We start from the raw sequence: 19,041 nt of genomic DNA on the forward strand, positions 1-19,041 counted from the left end.
CCTGGCTGTATACATCTCTGCTGCCGGCACCTGGCTGTATACATCTCTGCTGCCGGCACCTGGCTGTATACATCTCTGCTGCCGGCACCTGGCTGTATACATCTCTGCTGCCGGCACCTGGGTGTATTCATCTCTGCTGCCGGTACCTGGGTGTATACATCTCTGCTGCTGGCACCTGGCTGTATACATCTCTGCTGCTGGTACCTGGCTGTATACATCTCTGCTGCTGGTACCTGGCTGTATACATCTCTGCTGCCGGCACCTGGCTGTATACGTCTCTGCTGCCGGCACCTGGCTGTATACGTCTCTGCTGCCGGCACCTGGCTGTATACGTCTCTGCTGCCGGCACCTGGCTGTATACGTCTCTGCTGCCGGCACCTGGCTGTATACGTCTCTGCTGCCGGCACCTGGCTGTATACGTCTCTGCTGCCGGCACCTGGCTGTATACGTCTCTGCTGCCGGCACCTGGCTGTATACGTCTCTGCTGCCGGCACCTGGCTGTATACGTCTCTGCTGCCGGCACCTGGCTGTATACGTCTCTGCTGCCGGCACCTGGCTGTATACATTGTATGAAAGTATCATGGATTCCCGTCACCTTCACTTCTGCGTCCTCTGTCTGTCTTCCTTCCTTGTTGGATCTGAGAAAGCAGCGCTGCCCAGGACATTCAGTGACAGGCTGCAGTGCTGGGGGATGTCCAGCTCTGGATCAGTTATATCTTGGAAAGTATTTTTTGCACTTTTGGGTGGAGCAGAGAACTTTTTCATGGGACAATTCTGATATTTTTTTATTTTAATTTTATTAAAGGTAATAATAATAATAATAAAGGATTTTCTGATCTTATATTGTGTGCGTTCAATTATTGGCCTTTGTCTTGTGCTTGCTGTCAGTGAACGGAAACATTGATTGTCTAAATATAAAGGATTCACACTCCTCCTGATCGTACTGGTTGGGCCTCAGAATGTCAGTCTTATAGACTTGCACTGATAAAACCCTTGTTATCTCTTGTGCTGTGGAAAATCCATGTCACCTCTTAAAGGGAATCTGTCAGCAGTTTTGACCATACAAAGACACGGCCAGTGCTATGTAATGTCCCTGGAGATCTGTGTAATCATAACTTCATATGTGGTGTTAGTATCAACCGCACTGTGACAAAATGGACTGAATCTTAAGTGCACCTGGATGTGTCCTCACACTGCTGTGATCTAAGCTCTCTGCACTGAATAATATGACAGTCCTTTCCCTTTCTGAAACTTCTAGAGCAGTGATGGCAAACCTTTTAGAGACCGAGTGCCCAAACTACAACCAAGACCCGCTTATTTATCACAAAGTGCCATCACAGAAATTTAATTTGTGATTTATACTCACAGCTTTCATTGATACCAGCACTCTGAGGACACCAATAAAGCAGAAAATAGTCCCAGGTACTGCTGTCACTTTAAAATACCTCTGTGCACATTAAGTCCTGGGCTGTCTGGGACTGCAGGAAGATACCTGGAGTCATCTCTGGTGATGGCCTGAGTGCCCACAGAAAGGGCTCCGAGTGCCACCTCTAGCACCAGTGCCATAGGTTAGCCATCACTGTTCTAGAGTAAAGAACCAGAAGTCGTCATTTTCACAGAGCAAAGGAAACTACAATTTTTAAAATATAAATACATTTTTTCCCACAGTCCAGGTTCTATTAACACACACAAAGCTAAGCCAACATGGCCTACACAGAGCACAGCAGTGTGAGGATACTAAGAGAAGCTACAATCCTGGAATATAAATCTGTATTTCACAGTTTTGCTGCTACTAACAACAAACACAAAGGTAGAATTAAAGGGGTTGTCCAGAAAATAATCAATCTTTGTAAATAATCTCAATAGCGAGCGGTAATATAAATAGTTACTTGCTGTTCATAGATTCCACTGGACTTTCTGGGGGGGTCTCACAACGTGACAGGAAATACTAGGAGAGGCTAGATGGATAGGTGGGTTGTCACTCCAACCAGTAATTCTATACGGAGGCCCCTGTGCTGTCAGGAGACCCCTAGAAAGTAAAGTTCAGCAAGTACTTGGAGGGGCTAGTAACTCTTATTTTAATTGTATATATAGAATTAACAGGAAATCCCCTATAAGTAGTTCTCCTGGATTTCTACCTTGCACTATCCACAGTTTTACATGCTCAAAGCCGCTCACACATTCCCTTTAAGAGATCTTAAAGAGGTTAAAGGGCAACTACCACCACGATTCTACCTATAAAGATAGAACAGGTGGTAGGTGGATGTAAGGGATGCTTTAGGTTTTACTTCTTCACTAATTTCAAGATCTCTGCTTGCGGTCAGTGAATGGATTGCTTTTAGATTTTTAAAGGGAACCTACCACCACGATTCTACCTATAAAGGTAGATCGGGTGGTAGGTGGATGTAAGGGACGTGAGGATAGCCTTTTTAGAGCTAATCCTCACGTCCCCGCTAACTATTGGTAAACTTTATTCCCCTAAAATGTAAATTTTGCTATGCGGCTACTGGGGCGTGGAGTAGCCGGGCACGAGGCTACATGACGCGGCTACTCCACGCCCCAGTAGCCATGTTACTCTTCCTACCCTGTTGTGTGCGGCGCGCAGCTACGAGGCCTTCGTCCGACATGCTGGCATTCTGCGCATGTGCAGAACGTAGGCCTGCGGCAGAGCAGCCACAGCTCTGAGGCCTGAGATACTGCGCATGCGCAGAACCCCGGCTTGTCGGACAAGGGCACACAGCTGCGCGCCGCACACACAGGGTAGGAGGAGTAATGTGGCTACTGGGGCGTGGAGTAGCCGCGCTGTGTAGCCTCGTGCCCGGCTACTCCACGCCCCAGTAGCCGCATAACAAAATTTACATATTAGGGGAATAAAGTTTACCAAAAGTTAGCGGGGACGTGAGGATTACCTCTAAAAAGGGCTATCCTCACGTCCCTTACATCCACCTACCACCTTTATAGGTAGAATCGTGGTGGTAGGTTCCCTTTAAAAATCTAAAAGCAATCCATTCACTGACAGCAAGCAGAGATCTTGAAATTAGTAAAGAAGTAAAACCTAAAGCACATAACAGCTGCAGACCTTGTCCTCCGTATACAAGTCACGTCACCATTATCAAAGTACAGGCAGTCCCCGGATTACATACAAGATAGGTTCCATAGGTTTGTTCTTAAGTTGAATTTGTATGCAAGTCGAAACTGTATATTTTATAATTGTAGTTCCAGGCAAAAAAATTTTTTGCCCCAGTGACAATTGGAGTTTCTAATTTTTTTGATGTAATGGGACCAAGGATTATGAATAAAGCTTCATTACAGACACCTTACAGCTGATCATTACAGCCTGGGACTATAGTAACATCCAGAGAGGTCACAGGGGGCAGAGGAGTCCGTCTGTAACTAGGGGTCGTCTGTAAGTCGGGTGTCGTTAAGTAGGGGACCACCTGTATTAATAAACATGCGGCAGCAGCATTCCAGGGCTCCAGTAACATGGCTCCTGTGCTGCAGACACATGACAGCGCGGTCACCTGACCCCCTACACCCAGGACCCGCAAAACAAATGTGCGAGATACGAATACTCTCTCGGCCAATCAGCAAGCTTTATCCACCTGCCTGACATATATCTAATCTAACCAATCAATGAGCGCTAATTAACAGAGTGACAACTATTCCGACCAATGAGGGCGTGCTTCTTCATCAGGCGGGCGGGGCCGCTCATGGCGTACGGCGTTGCTGGGCAGCCGGCGCTCTGGGATCTAGGAGTCCCCGGATGTTGAAACTCGCAGGACAATATGGCGGCCGGGGCCGGAGGACAGTGAGGAGAGCGGAGCCCGGGTGTCAGGTGAGGAGAGGGGAGGCTCATAGAAAAGTACTTCATGCCAAGAAATGGGCGCGTCCTCCATGACTTCTGCAGTGTCTTCTGTAGTGTGTGCGACGTACGATGTTTATCGGCCGATGTGATTGAGGTTGAGTTGTGGAGAGTTGTGGTCTGGGTATAATGGTGACAGCTCCTTGTATAAAGGCCTAAGAAATGTTATATGGAGACTTTTCTGTCATCTTATCTCATTTCTCTTATCTGGAGCAGATTATACCCCGCGCTCAGCGTCGCCCCCTGCAGAGCACTGCACCCTGCGCTCAGCGTCGCCCCCCTGCAGAGCATTGCACCCTGCGCTCAGCGTCGCCCCCCTGCAGAGCATTGCACCCTGCGCTCAGCGTCGCCCCCCTGCAGAGCATTGCACCCTGCGCTCAGCGTCGCCCCCCTGCAGAGCATTGCACCCTGCGCGGAGTCTGACTGCTATTCCAGACTTGTCACTTTTTTTTTTCTGTAACTTTTATGGGCAGACGGTAAATTCTGATAAATGTAATAGCGCCCCCTATAGACCTGGGCATGTAGATGGTATAGTATGTATAGGTGGTACGGCCGGTATAGATGCCAGGCCTGGTGCCTGCACACATGGGATCCCCCCCCCATAATAGGACTACTGGACCCCTAAACATGACCCTTGTGACCCTTTTGTTCTTAGCAGTGGGGGGGGGGGGGGGGGGTCGGCCACGGAAGCCACCGCTACGCCTGATATATTTCCAGAAATCCATCTGCTTCCAACTTTTTTGCAGAAATTTTGACAAGAAATGTGTTGTGCTTCAGTACACTCCTAATATAACATATGAATAGGGTCACCCAGATTATACTTACCCTGATAAAGTTTGCCTGGAGCCACAGATCACGTGACCCCGGATCCAGGACTTCCTGTTAAAGTTTCCAGTTCACCAATGGGAGTCGCAGGTCATGTAACCCCCGTGCAGCAGGGCTCCCTATGACGTCCCGTGTCCTGCTTTGAATTTTCATTCCATGGTTGCTGAGATATCAGCCCCAGTATCTGACCATTGTAATCCTCTCCACTATCAGAGAGGAGGAGCTGGTGCAGAGGAGGAGCCTGTGCTATGATCTCTGACAACACGCGCCACCTTCTCTGCTTCAGCACCTCCTCTCAGACATAGGCTGATGCTTTATCAGACCGTGTCAGAGAAGTGTAGCATAACACACGCCCCCTTCCAGCTACTCTTCTCCGACGGTAAAGAGGATTATAATGGTCGGATAATGGGGCTGATATCTCAACAATCATGGTATGGAAATCAGCTTTTGCAGCGCAATAGTTGAGCCCCCCCCCTTGCTGCCGCAGCAGCTAAATCCCAGAATTATACATGTGCCAATCTCGGCTACTTTCTGATGTCTGCGTAAAGGAAATCTACCATCAAAATCCATTATGATAACCCAGGGGCACTGGGACTGTGATAATCTTCTTATATTTGCTATCCGTGTCCTCCTTCCTTCTAAAAATCAACTTTTAAAATTATGCTAATGAGGCAGAAGTGTTCTTCGTTTTGCAAGGCTGTCTTCCCCTCTGCTCCCTCCACCTACTTAACAGCCTGTGCAATTGCAGCAAAGAGGGGCTCTGGTAACTTAATTAGCATAATTTTGTACCAGTTCATTTTAGAAGGAAGTAGATTCCCGCAGTCCCGGTGCCTGGAGCTATGAGTAAGTGCTCCTGGTGTATCGTGATGGATTTATATGGCAGGTTTCCTGTAATGGATGCGGGTAAGTTCTGCATATCATATGCCATACCCGTTTTGTGTTATGGGGGTCCTTCCCCTAAATGTGTATCAATGGGGGAAGGGGGGGGGGGGTGTAAGAAGCAGTGGGTTCTGGGGGCTGAGTCTGCACTGATCTGTAGGATATGGTCGGCTCAGGATCTGGTGATGGATTTGTGTCCTTTATCAGTGTCTGCTGTGATGTGCCTCATGGGAGGTGGTGGGGGGTCGTGCGGAGACCCTCGCCCTGTTATCACCGCCTGTATGATGTTATGCAGCAGCTTCTAGTGCAGAGTTATTCTCAGAGCCTAGAAATGCGCAACCTCTTAAAGGGGTTGGTCCACTGAAAAAAGGACCATCCCCTTAAGAGGGGGATTTTCTCCGGGATAATGCCTCCCTTGTGTATATTGTGGGATTGTCTGTGTCTGGTCATCCATTGCTTAATGACACCAGCATTTGGATCTTGCTCTCTTTGTTATAACATCTTCTTTTAGGACAATGGCCTTGGGGGTAGTGGGAGGGGGGGTATGTCCTGTATTTTAGGAAAGTTATTGGATCAAGGCATCTCGCAGGAAATGAAAAGGGTCCTATAAGATCAGCAAAAGCCTTTGTAGTTTCACTTCAAAACGGTAAAACCAGACTTGGCCTGTGTCCAGAGGGGGCGCTGTTTGTTAGTGGTTATTTGATAATACACAACAGCTGCTGCTCTGGACTGCACTTTAACCCCTGACTGATGACCTCTCCCTGCCTGTTTTTTCCTCTCTCGTCCATCCCTGTCCTGCCCACTGACTTGTCGACCCTGGATATAGAAGGGTTAAAGCAGTAGTCGGTGGTTGGACGAGGTGTGGCGGCCCTGTATTTGGCACAGCGTGGAGGGTGTAAGGACTGGGTGCGGTACAGAGGAGCAGGAGCCGGTCCCTTATGTGGGGTTACCCTGCGGATACAGGCTTGGAGGGATTGTCCTGTGTGTGTAGTACCCAGGGCAGAGGTCATGTCGAGGTACGGGCAGAGCAGGGGGCAGCGGTGCCCATGATTGACACGATGAGACAGGTGCCGCGTTGTACCAGCCTCCAGATGCGCAGCCACAGACCTTCCCTGTGATACACGCCAGGACCTGCCCAGGAACAAGTGCATCTCCATCCACACCTGTCACTGCCGCAGGCTGCACCGACTGCTGCAGCTTCATACAGCGGAGGAACTACAACACTCAGCGTGCCACCACATGTCACCTGCTAGGGAGGAACTACAACACTCAGCATGCCACCACATGTCACCTGCTAGGGAGGAACTACAACACTCAGCATGCCACCACATATCACCTGCTAGGGAGGAACTACAACACTCAGCATGCCACCACATGACACCTGCTAGGGAGGAACTACAACACTCAGCATGCCACCACATATCACCTGCCAGGGAGGAACTACAACACTCAGCATGCCACCACATGTCACCTGCTAGGGAGGAACTACAACACTCAGCGTGCCACCACATATCACCTGCCAGGGAGGAACTACAACACTCAGCATGCCACCACATGACACCTGCTAGGGATGAACTACAACACTCAGCATGCCACCACATATCACCTGCCAGGGAGGAACTACAACACTCAGCATGCCACCACATATCACCTGCTAGGGAGGAACTACAACACTCAGCGTGCCACCACATATCACCTGCTAGGGAGGAACTACAACACTCAGCGTGCCACCACATATCACCTGCCAGGAGGAACTACAACACTCAGCGTGCCACCACATGACACCTGCCAGGGAGGAACTACAACACTCAGCGTGCCACCACATGACACCTGCCAGGGAGGAACTACAACACTCAGCATGCCACCACATATCACCTGCCAGGGAGGAACTACAACACTCAGCGTGCCACCACATGACACCTGCCAGGGAGGAACTACAACACTCAGCGTGCCACCACATGACACCTGCTAGGGAGGAACTACAACACTCAGCGTGCCACCACATATCACCTGCCAGGGAGGAACTACAACACTCAGCGTGCCACCACATGACACCTGCTAGGGAGGAACTACAACACTCAGCGTGCCACCACATGACACCTGCTAGGGAGGAACTACAACACTCAGCGTGCCACCACATATCACCTGCTAGGGAGGAACTACAACACTCAGCGTGCCACCACATATCACCTGCCAGGGAGGAACTACAACACTCAGCATGCCACCACATATCACCTGCCAGGGAGGAACTACAACACTCAGCGTGCCACCACATATCACCTGCCAGGGAGGAACTACAACACTCAGCTTGCCACCACATATCACCTGCTAGGGAGGAACTACAACACTCAGCATGCCACCACATGACACCTGCTAGGGAGGAACTACAACACTCAGCATGCCACCACATATCACCTGCCAGGGAGGAACTACAACACTCAGCATGCCACCACATATCACCTGCCAGGGAGGAACTACAACACTCAGCATGCCACCACATATCACCTGCTAGGGAGGAACTACAACACTCAGCGTGCCACCACATATCACCTGCTAGGGAGGAACTACAACACTCAGCGTGCCACCACATATCACCTGCCAGGGAGGAACTACAACACTCAGCATGCCACCACATGACACCTGCTAGGGAGGAACTACAACACTCAGCATGCCACCACATATCACCTGCTAGGGAGGAACTACAACACTCAGCGTGTCTCAGCAACACTCTGGGGGCTCCGGGTGGAGGCCCTGGATTCTGCTACTAGACTCTGCTGTTCTCAGTACAAGTTCCCACGTCTTCAGATGCATTGGGCGAGACTTGTAATTATCTAAATCTAATTGACTGATATACGGAGCACGAAGTAGACATTAAATTATTATATAATGCAATGTTCTGCAGCTCGTGGATCATGCGACGCTCTGCGGTGTTTATGTGACCTTATTCGGACTATCCAGGGCCAATATGGAGAGTCAGGTGTTCTATAGTCTGGGGATCAGTACTTATATATCTAGCCCATTTCACTGTTGTACATGCACCAGGGAGCTCAGGATGAACAGATAGAATGCTGCAGTGATAAACGGCTTGTACTTGGTGCAATGTATGCTGCCTCCTGGAGCAGCTCCTTGGATCGATGAGTTAGTTGGGAGCTTCACATCCCAGCTGTGCGGGGGGGCGGCTGGCGCATTGGCTGCGGGCCAGGGTTCTGATGATTTGCGCCAGTCTCTCCTCTACTCTGCATTATTGGGATAGCAGAGTGCCCGTACCCCCTGGCATGTGTCCTGTGCCCGTCCTTGTGCATTGTAAGCTGCAGCTGTCCAGAATGACAAGTGGAGGCAACGTCTTGGACAGGGTAGTGCCACGTGTAAGGCTGGCACCCAGGGTGGCATGATGCTTTCCAGGAAGGACACAATGGGCATGGGCCGGGCACTGACCTGGAGAGTCATTTGTCCGGGTCATGTTACTCACCGGCTAGAGCCTGGCATGCGTCTGGGTGATGAGGGGGGCCGCCTGGAGATGGTCTCAGTGTCTCCTTCTACATTCCACACATAGCTATCCCATCCCCCTTGTCAGTAACCCCTTCACCCCTGACACATGCAGCGTGTTGTGTGCCTACGCCATGTGCACAGGGGCAGCTGTGGGTGTGTGGCAAGTGCCAGCTGCTGCCCATGTGTAGGCACACAACATTGCCTGCTGGTATACGGCTCCCACATTTACTGAATATATTATAGGGAGCGCCTATAGAAATCAGTAGGTGGGGGCGGAATCCAGTGACCCCATAAACCACCACTTTAGAGAAATATGGGGGTGGTCTCGCCTTGAACCCGCTCGGCAGCATTATTATCCATTACCTTTAAGTATTGTTGGCCCCGGCCCATAATAGAAGTCCCTTAATGGACACTTTGGGGCACACGTCTGTCTTGGTCATCTGTTTTTTGGGACTTTTTTTGGCTTTCCTGCTTCTCGGAGGTGTCTTAGCGGTTTTTCCTTATTGATACTTGTGGCGTTTGGTCTTTAGTGAATTTGCAACTTTTTAAAAACAAGTCCCAAAAAAGTCTCCAAAAGTTGCAATCACATTATTTCTAGGTACTACAGGAACAAAGGCGTCTGAATTAAAGGGGTTTTCCCATGAAGGCAAGTTAGGCCCAATTACGGGATAGGGTCTAACTTGCTGATCAGTGGGGGTCTCGGTGCTGAGACCCCCACAGATCGACAGAATGAGGTGTCCGACCGACCGACCCCTCGCCGCTCCTCAGACTAAGATCGCCGTGCAAAGCCGTCTGCTCCATTAGTCGGTTGGACCCCTCGTTCTCGCGATCTGACTCGGCACTAAGACCCCCACTGATCAGCAAGTTACACCCCTTCAACATCCCCCCTAAACGTGACTCATCTCTGGCACTGTATGACTCTTCTCTGCTCGTTTTCTCATGGCTTTGGAGGAGAATTCGGGTGAGAAGTGACATAAAAGTAGGAATTCTTGAAAGGACACTTCATCCCCTCCCTGAGGGGGGCAGTAGTTTATTGGGGTAAAATCTGATGACCTAGTCCTTTAATTATTATGGGGTAACGTGCTGGTTGGTTGACTGACTGCGGGGGCCTGCACTGGACGCAAGAACAGGGGGTCCCTCTTTCTTTGGATAAATGGGGTACCGCTCTATTGACTATGGCACCTGCAGAGGGCACAACACTTGGCGTCTCCATTAGTGCTATATGGGGGTAAATGGAGGGACCGGGCGCAAGACCAAGGGGTGTATAAATAAGGACGGTCCATCCCCGCTCCCCTGGGGTGTATAAATAGGGGTGGTCCATCCCCGCTCCCTCGGGGTGTATAAATAGGGCCGGTCCATCCCCGCTCCCCCCCTCAGGGTGTATAAATAGGGCCGGTCCATCCCCGCTCCCCCCCTCAGGGTGTATAAATAGGGCCGGTCCATCCCCGCTCCCCCCTCAGGGTGTATAAATAGGGCCGGTCCATCCCCGCTCCCCCCCTCAGGGTGTATAAATAGGGCCGGTCCATCCCCGCTCCCCCCCTCAGGGTGTATAAATAGGGGTGGTCCATCCCCGCTCTCCCCCCCCCCCCCTCAGGGTGTATAAATAGGGCCGGTCCATCCCCGCTCTCCCCCCCCCCCCCTCAGGGTGTATAAATAGGGCCCCCCCCCCCCAGGGTGTATAAATAGGGACGGTCCCCCCCCCCCCCCCAGGGTGTATAAATAGGGACGGTCCATCCCCGCTCCCCCAGGGTGTATAAATAGGGATGCCCCCCCCCCCCCAGGGGGTGTATAAATAGGGACGGTCCATCCCCGCTCCCCCCCTCAGGGTGTATAAATAAGGACGGTCCATCCCCGCTCCCCCCCTCAGGGTGTATAAATAGGGCCGGTCCATCCCCGCTCCCCCCCTCAGGGTGTATAAATAGGGCCGGTCCATCCCCGCTCCCCCCCTCAGGGTGTATAAATAGGGCCGGTCCATCTCCCCGCTCCCCCCTCAGGGTGTATAAATAGGGCCGGTCCATCCCCGCTCCCCCCCCCCCCCCTCAGGGTGTATAAATAGGGCCGGTCCATCTCCCCGCTCCCCCCTCAGGGTGTATAAATAGGGCCGGTCCATCCCCGCTCCCCCCCCCCCTCAGGGTGTATAAATAGGGCCGGTCCATCTCCCCGCTCCCCCCTCAGGGTGTATAAATAGGGCCGGTCTATCCCCGCTCCCCCCCCCCCCCTCAGGGTGTATAAAAAGGGCCGGTCCATCCCCGCTCCCCCAGGGTGTATAAATAGGGACGGTCCCCCCCCCCCCCAAGTCCTTTAATTATTATGGGGTAACGTGCTGGTTGGTTGACTGACTGCGGGGGCCTACACTGAGCGCAAGAACAGGGGGTCCCTCTTTCTTTGGATAAATGGGGTACCGCTCTATTGACTATGGCACCTGCAGAGGGCACAACACTTGGCGTCTCCATTAGTGCTATATGGGGGTAAATAGAGGGACCGGGCGCAAGACCAAGGGGTGTATAAATAAGGACGGTCCATCCCCGCTCCCCTGGGGTGTATAAATAGGGGTGGTCCATCCCCGCTCCCTCGGGGTGTATAAATAAGGACGGTCCATCCCCGCTCCCCCCCTCAGGGTGTATAAATAGGGCCGGTCCATCCCCGCTCCCCCCCTCAGGGTGTATAAATAGGGGTGGTCCATCCCCGCTCCCCCCCTCAGGGTGTATAAATAGGGCCGGTCCATCCCCGCTCCCTCGGGGTGTATAAATAGGGCCGGTCCATCCCCGCTCCCCCCCTCAGGGTGTATAAATAGGGCCGGTCCATCCCCGCTCCCCCCCTCAGGGTGTATAAATAGGGCCGGTCCATCCCCGCTCCCCCCCTCAGGGTGTATAAATAGGGCCGGTCCATCCCCGCTCCCCCCCTCAGGGTGTATAAATAGGGCCGGTCCATCCCCGCTCCCCCCCTCAGGGTGTATAAATAGGGCCGGTCCATCCCCGCTCCCCCCCTCAGGGTGTATAAATAGGGGTGGTCCATCCCCGCTCCCCCCCTCAGGGTGTATAAATAGGGCCGGTCCATCCCCGCTCTCCCCCCCCCCCCCTCAGGGTGTATAAATAGGGCCCCCCCCCCCAGGGTGTATAAATAGGGACGGTCCCCCCCCCCCCCCAGGGTGTATAAATAGGGACGGTCCATCCCCGCTCCCCCAGGGTGTATAAATAGGGATGCCCCCCCCCCCCAGGGGGTGTATAAATAGGGACGCTCCATCCCCGCTCCCCCCCTCAGGGTGTATAAATAAGGACGGTCCATCCCCGCTCCCCCCCTCAGGGTGTATAAATAGGGCCGGTCCATCCCCGCTCCCCCCTCAGGGTGTATAAATAGGGCCGGTCCATCCCCGCTCCCCCCCTCAGGGTGTATAAATAGGGCCGGTCCATCTCCCCGCTCCCCCTCAGGGTGTATAAATAGGGCCGGTCCATCCCCGCTCCCCCCCCCCCCCTCAGGGTGTATAAATAGGGCCGGTCCATCTCCCCGCTCCCCCCTCAGGGTGTATAAATAGGGCCGGTCTATCCCCGCTCCCCCCCCCCCCCCTCAGGGTGTATAAAAAGGGCCGGTCCATCCCCGCTCCCCCAGGGTGTATAAATAGGGACGGTCCCCCCCCCCCCCAAGTCCTTTAATTATTATGGGGTAACGTGCTGGTTGGTTGACTGACTGCGGGGGCCTACACTGAGCGCAAGAACAGGGGGTCCCTCTTTCTTTGGATAAATGGGGTACCGCTCTATTGACTATGGCACCTGCAGAGGGCACAACACTTGGCGTCTCCATTAGTGCTATATGGGGGTAAATAGAGGGACCGGGCGCAAGACCAAGGGGTGTATAAATAAGGACGGTCCATCCCCGCTCCCCTGGGGTGTATAAATAGGGGTGGTCCATCCCCGCTCCCTCGGGGTGTATAAATAAGGACGGTCCATCCCCGCTCCCCCCCTCAGGGTGTATAAATAGGGCCGGTCCATCCCCGCTCCCCCCCTCAGGGTGTATAAATAGGGGTGGTCCATCCCCGCTCCCCCCCTCAGGGTGTATAAATAGGGCCGGTCCATCCCCGCTCCCCCCCTCAGGGTGTATAAATAGGGCCGGTCCATCCCCGCTCCCCCCCTCAGGGTGTATAAATAGGGCCGGTCCATCCCCGCTCTCCCCCCCCCCCTCAGGGTGTATAAATAGGGCCCCCCCCCCAGGGTGTATAAATAGGGACGGTCCATCCCCGCTCCCCCAGGGTGTATAAATAGGGATGCCCCCCCCCCCCAGGGGGTGTATAAATAGGGACGGTCCATCCCCGCTCCCCCCTCAGGGTGTATAAATAAGGACGGTCCATCCCCGCTCCCCCCCTCAGGGTGTATAAATAGGGCCGGTCCATCCCCGCTCCCCCCCTCAGGGTGTATAAATAGGGCCGGTCCATCCCCGCTCCCCCCCTCAGGGTGTATAAATAGGGCCGGTCCATCTCCCCGCTCCCCCCTCAGGGTGTATAAATAGGGCCGGTCTATCCCCGCTACCCCCCCCCCCTCAGGGTGTATAAATAGGGCCGGTCCATCCCCGCTCCCCCCCCCCCCCTCAGGGTGTATAAATAGGGCCGGTCTATCTCCCCGCTCCCCCCTCAGGGTGTATAAATAGGGCCGGTCTATCTCCCCGCTCCCCCCTCAGGGTGTATAAATAGGGCCGGTCTATCCCCGCTCCCCCCCCCCCCCTCAGGGTGTATAAAAAGGGCCGGTCCATCCCCGCTCCCCCAGGGTGTATAAATAGGGACGGTCCCCCCCCCCCCCCAAGTCCTTTAATTATTATGGGGTAACGTGCTGGTTGGTTGACTGACTGCGGGGGCCTACACTGAGCGCAAGAACAGGGGGTCCCTCTTTCTTTGGATAAATGGGGTACCGCTCTATTGACTATGGCACCTGCAGAGGGCACAACACTTGGCGTCTCCATTAGTGCTATATGGGGGTAAATAGAGGGACCGGGCGCAAGACCAAGGGGTGTATAAATAAGGACGGTCCATCCCCGCTCCCCTGGGGTGTATAAATAGGGGTGGTCCATCCCCGCTCCCTCGGGGTGTATAAATAAGGACGGTCCATCCCCGCTCCCCCCTCAGGGTGTATAAATAGGGCCGGTCCATCCCCGCTCCCCCCCTCAGGGTGTATAAATAGGGGTGGTCCATCCCCGCTCCCCCCCTCAGGGTGTATAAATAGGGCCGGTCCATCCCCGCTCCCCCCCTCAGGGTGTATAAATAGGGGTGGTCCATCCCCGCTCCCCCCCTCAGGGTGTATAAATAGGGCCGGTCCATCCCCGCTCTCCCCCCCCCCCTCAGGGTGTATAAATAGGGCCCCCCCCCCAGGGTGTATAAATAGGGACGGTCCATCCCCGCTCCCCCAGGGTGTATAAATAGGGATGCCCCCCCCCCCAGGGGGTGTATAAATAGGGACGGTCCATCCCCGCTCCCCCTCAGGGTGTATAAATAAGGACGGTCCATCCCCGCTCCCCCCCTCAGGGTGTATAAATAGGGCCGGTCCATCCCCGCTCCCCCCCTCAGGGTGTATAAATAGGGCCGGTCCATCCCCGCTCCCCCCCTCAGGGTGTATAAATAGGGCCGGTCCATCTCCCCGCTCCCCCCTCAGGGTGTATAAATAGGGCCGGTCTATCCCCGCTACCCCCCCCCCCTCAGGGTGTATAAATAGGGCCGGTCCATCTCCCCGCTCCCCCCTCAGGGTGTATAAATAGGGCCGGTCCATCCCCGCTCCCCCCCTCAGGGTGTATAAATAGGGCCGGTCCATCTCCCCGCTCCCCCCTCAGGGTGTATAAATAGGGCCGGTCTATCCCCGCTACCCCCCCCCCCTCAGGGTGTATAAATAGGGCCGGTCCATCCCCGCTCCCCCCCCCCCCCTCAGGGTGTATAAATAGGGCCGGTCTATCTCCCCGCTCCCCCCTCAGGGTGTATAAATAGGGCCGGTCTATCTCCCCGCTCCCCCCTCAGGGTGTATAAATAGGGCCGGTCTATCCCCGCTCCCCCCCCCCCCCTCAGGGTGTATAAAAAGGGCCGGTCCATCCCCGCTCCCCCAGGGTGTATAAATAGGGACGGTCCCCCCCCCCCCCAAGTCCTTTAATTATTATGGGGTAACGTGCTGGTTGGTTGACTGACTGCGGGGGCCTACACTGAGCGCAAGAACAGGGGGTCCCTCTTTCTTTGGATAAATGGGGTACCGCTCTATTGACTAAGGCACCTGCAGAGGGCAAAACACTTGGCGTCTCCATTAGTGCTATATGGGGGTAAATAGAGGGACCGGGCGCAAGACCAAGGGGTGTATAAATAAGGACGGTCCATCCCCGCTCCCCTGGGGTGTATAAATAGGGGTGGTCCATCCCCGCTCCCCCGGGGTGTATAAATAAGGACGGTCCATCCCCGCTCCCCCCCTCAGGGTGTATAAATAGGGCCGGTCCATCCCCGCTCCCCCCCTCAGGGTGTATAAATAGGGCCGGTCCATCCCCGCTCCCCCCCTCAGGGTGTATTAATAGGGCCCCCCCCCTCAGGATGTATAAATAGGGACGGTCCCCCCCCCCCCCCCGGGGGGTGTATGAATAGGGTTTGCTTTGTTTTTGTATAGTTCCTAAAGTCACTGATTGTGAAAAGATGAAGGCCCCGTGTGATAACACTCCAGAGCCTGCACTTACTAGACCCTTGTTCTCCAGACTCTGCAGTCATGTGGGGGTCAAGACTTTTGACCTCTTGGTCATAAAACTATCTCCTCCTTGTCATCTGCAAACCATCAGGTCCTTGTGTGCTGCCCCTTGAAGGTGTCTGGTCAGGCCATGGACATGAGATAATGTCACCACCATGGGATGATCTGCACCTTATCATGTGGGCCCTGTGGATACTGATCCGTCTTGGTGTACTGGGATCTTGAGATTGTAGGCGCCATCACTTTATTTAGATACTTTCTTTCCCTGCAGCACCTCCGGAGGTGAAATGAGGCATTACACTAATCCAACAATTGTAATTGTTATTGCAATGGCGCCACCCTTGTCTGCAGGTTGTGTCTGGTACTGCAGCTCCAGAGCATCCACTTTACTAGAGCTTGGATGCAGTACTGAGTCTGGCCTGTGCCCGGAGGTGGCGCTGCTTCATACATTTAGTACTCTAGCGTTGTGCCTGTGTGTGACGGAGGATTATGTAACTCCGGGATGTGCGGTCAGAGGAGCGGGGGTCACGCTGCTCCTGCCTCTAATTCCCTTTAATCCTTTGTGTAAGCGCGAGCAGTGAAAGCAGATCTACAGTAACATGTGCACAGCCCCCGCCACCTCCACACCTGGCTGCGAGCGTGTGTCTCCTGTGCCATCCAAAACCCGCTCCGCCTGTATTTCTAGAAGGCCCAGGCACAATCCTGCGCCAGAACGTGCGAGCGAGGGATGAACTTTGGCTCGTTTCCATAAGTTGCACCATCCGTATTACCCCTCGGTTTAGTGTACGGTGAAAAATATGAGCGACAGGGAAGGTTTTGTTTTGGGAACGGCACCACTCATGTCCAGAGGCCACGTCTGGTACTACTGTTTAATCATCTAAATCAAGGGATATTCCATATAGGATGGGTGTGGTGCCCACTTCTAGGGTCTGCACTGATCTATAGATCGGAGACCCCAGTCCTGCTGATTGGAGGAGGTCTAACCACTCGAGACCCTGACTATTCATTAGAAAAGGGAATTTATAGAACAGCGGGTCAAGTATGAAGGTCCCGTAACATCATAGGGGTCCCTGAGGCTGGACCAACCCCCCCTCCCCCCCCCCCCCCCCACGGTCATCTTGTTATCCAATGTTAGGGCCTCAATCTCCCATCAAAACCCATCCTGATAAACCAGGGACATATAGATCCAGGCACCGGGACTGTGGTATCTTCTTATATTTCTTATCGATGGCCTCCATCCTTCTAGTATCAACTTTTACAATTATGCTAATGAGCCTGAAGAGCTCAGTAGCTTCACAGGCCGTTACCCTTCCCCCACCTGCTGTATCCTCAGCACTCGGGTAAAGTTTTCCTGCACAGAATAACAACCTGTGAAGCTACAGCACAGAGGGGATCTGGTAACACTGGCCCTTTGTTGGCATATATAAATCTTAATATAAGTTATAAAGTTGATATTAGAAGGAAGGAGGCCATGGATGAGAAATATAAGAAGATATCACAGTCCCGGTGCCTGGATCTATGAGGAATGTCCCGGGTTTATCAGGATGGATTTTATTTCTATGTAATTGACCTGCAATGTTATACTCGGCCTGTATAATCAGGGGGGCGCTGTGTTAGTTAGAACCACCTTCCCCCCACACACTACAGACACCATGCAGACCCCCTATTCAGGAGATATTGTGGAGGGTCTTGCAGGACATTGAACTTGCAGGATAAATGGGGCCATTGTGTGCAGGAATGTGGAGAAGCCCCCCGGCCGCCCCCCCTGGATGAGCTCCTTGTATCACAGCGTCTCCTCCAGGTTTGCAGTGTATTGTTCCCGGGATCCCTTTTTCCTCTCCTCCGCCCTCCTCCCATGGGTCAGGGAGGAGCCGAGGCTTCACGTCATGAAACTGGCTGGGACGGTGAGAGGCCTGAAACTTCCCATCACACGGCTCCCGGAACCCTCACCCCACACACAGCGTCTCTATGGTGGCCGGAGCTCACAGCCATGCCAAGGGTGAGTGCTTACTACTAGTCCTGCACGGGAGGTCTTCTCCATCTATATGGGGGGGCTCCACCTTCATTAAGGTCCGACGGGATGGACAATCCTCATAGACATCGAGTTAGAGCCCTGGGGGGCATCGCGGGGTCATCTGACCAGTGATGGAGAGAGGTGCTTGGGGTCAGGAGAGTCACGTGATGACCGTACTGGGGGCTAGGATCCGCGGTGCGGGGGCGATAGGAAGCTGAACCTCTAATGACCTGCAAGTCCTATAACTGACTATTTTGGGGGTCACTCCGATCCTCGTGAAACCGCTGTCGTGGGTATAGGTGGTTGTTAAAGGGTTAAGCGTGGCCACTAATGAGCAGAATGTATAGAAGACTCGTTAGCGTCCTATAGGGGAGCGTATCGGATGGCAGGGCGCTTGTACCGCCAGGATAGGTGTATGGAGGACGAGGTCTCGCGTCCGCAGGAATCCAGCGAATTATTGATGCGCAGAGCGAGCGGCGCTCTGTATTATTCATGACCCAGAAGGTTTTCCCGTGAGCTTCTCTATAGGATCAGAGGCTACGGATGTCAGACAATGGAAAATCCAGCGAAAGGGGCTCATTCAGCATCGTACGGAAATGGCAAGGTAGCTTTAGCCTTAAAGGGGTTGTCCAGTAAAAGGGGCCTGTGACATAGTATATAGTGAGCTCCTGGTACCCGCTGCACTGGGTGTATCCTTATAGTAAACACTAGGAGAGGCTGCTCAGCCAATCACTGACTAAGGCGGGCTACCACGTCAGTCACTGATTGGTTGAGTGTTCTTATCCTGTGCTTGTAGGGAGACGCCCAGGAGGAGCAGGAGCGCAGCGTCTGTAGGGGGCAGCACTGACAGCTGCTACACCAAGGGTGCTGACACAGATGTTAGGTTGTCTTCAGTGCTCTCCAGAGCTGCAGTGTTGGAGCAGTGTACTCCATGCATCCTGCTGAGCTCATGCTTTGCCTCTGGCCCTATCCTCGGTGCTCTCCAGAGCTGCAGTGTTGGTGCAGTGTACTCGTGTATCCTTCTGAGCTCATACTTTTCCTCTGGCCCTATCCTCAGTGCTCTCCAGAGCTGCAGTGTTGGTGCAGTGTACTCGTGTATCCTGCTGAGCTCATGCTTTGCCTCTGGCCCTATCCTCAGTGCTCTGCAGAGCTGCAGTGTTGGAGCAGTGTACTCCATGCATCCTGCTGAGCTCATGCTTTGCCTCTGGCCCTATCCTCCGTGCTCTCCAGGGCTGCAGTGTTGGAGCAGTGTACTTGTGTATCCTGCCGAGCTCATGCTT

The 19,041-nt window shown here is 53.7% G+C and overlaps 1 protein-coding gene across 2 annotated transcripts in view; it reads left to right on the forward strand.

Moving 5' to 3' along the window:
• Window positions 1-3,680: 3,680 nt before the first annotated feature.
• Window positions 3,681-19,041, forward strand: part of PAK4 (p21 (RAC1) activated kinase 4) — a 35,460-nt gene continuing 20,099 nt past the window's right edge. The window contains exon 1 of one of the 2 annotated variants that reach the window (XM_072125773.1): window positions 3,681-3,835. Coding sequence is in view for 1 of the 2 variants with exons in the window: in XM_072125772.1 (XP_071981873.1) it covers window positions 17,716-17,746 (31 nt within the window). In the remaining variant the exon portion in view is untranslated. Of the gene's footprint in view, window positions 3,836-17,602; window positions 17,747-19,041 lie in introns of those variants that run through there. The other variant, XM_072125772.1, reaches the window with a different exon arrangement.

Source organism: Engystomops pustulosus, chromosome 9, assembly GCF_040894005.1.
Source record: "Engystomops pustulosus chromosome 9, aEngPut4.maternal, whole genome shotgun sequence".
Classification (NCBI taxonomy): Eukaryota; Metazoa; Chordata; class Amphibia; order Anura; family Leptodactylidae; genus Engystomops; species Engystomops pustulosus.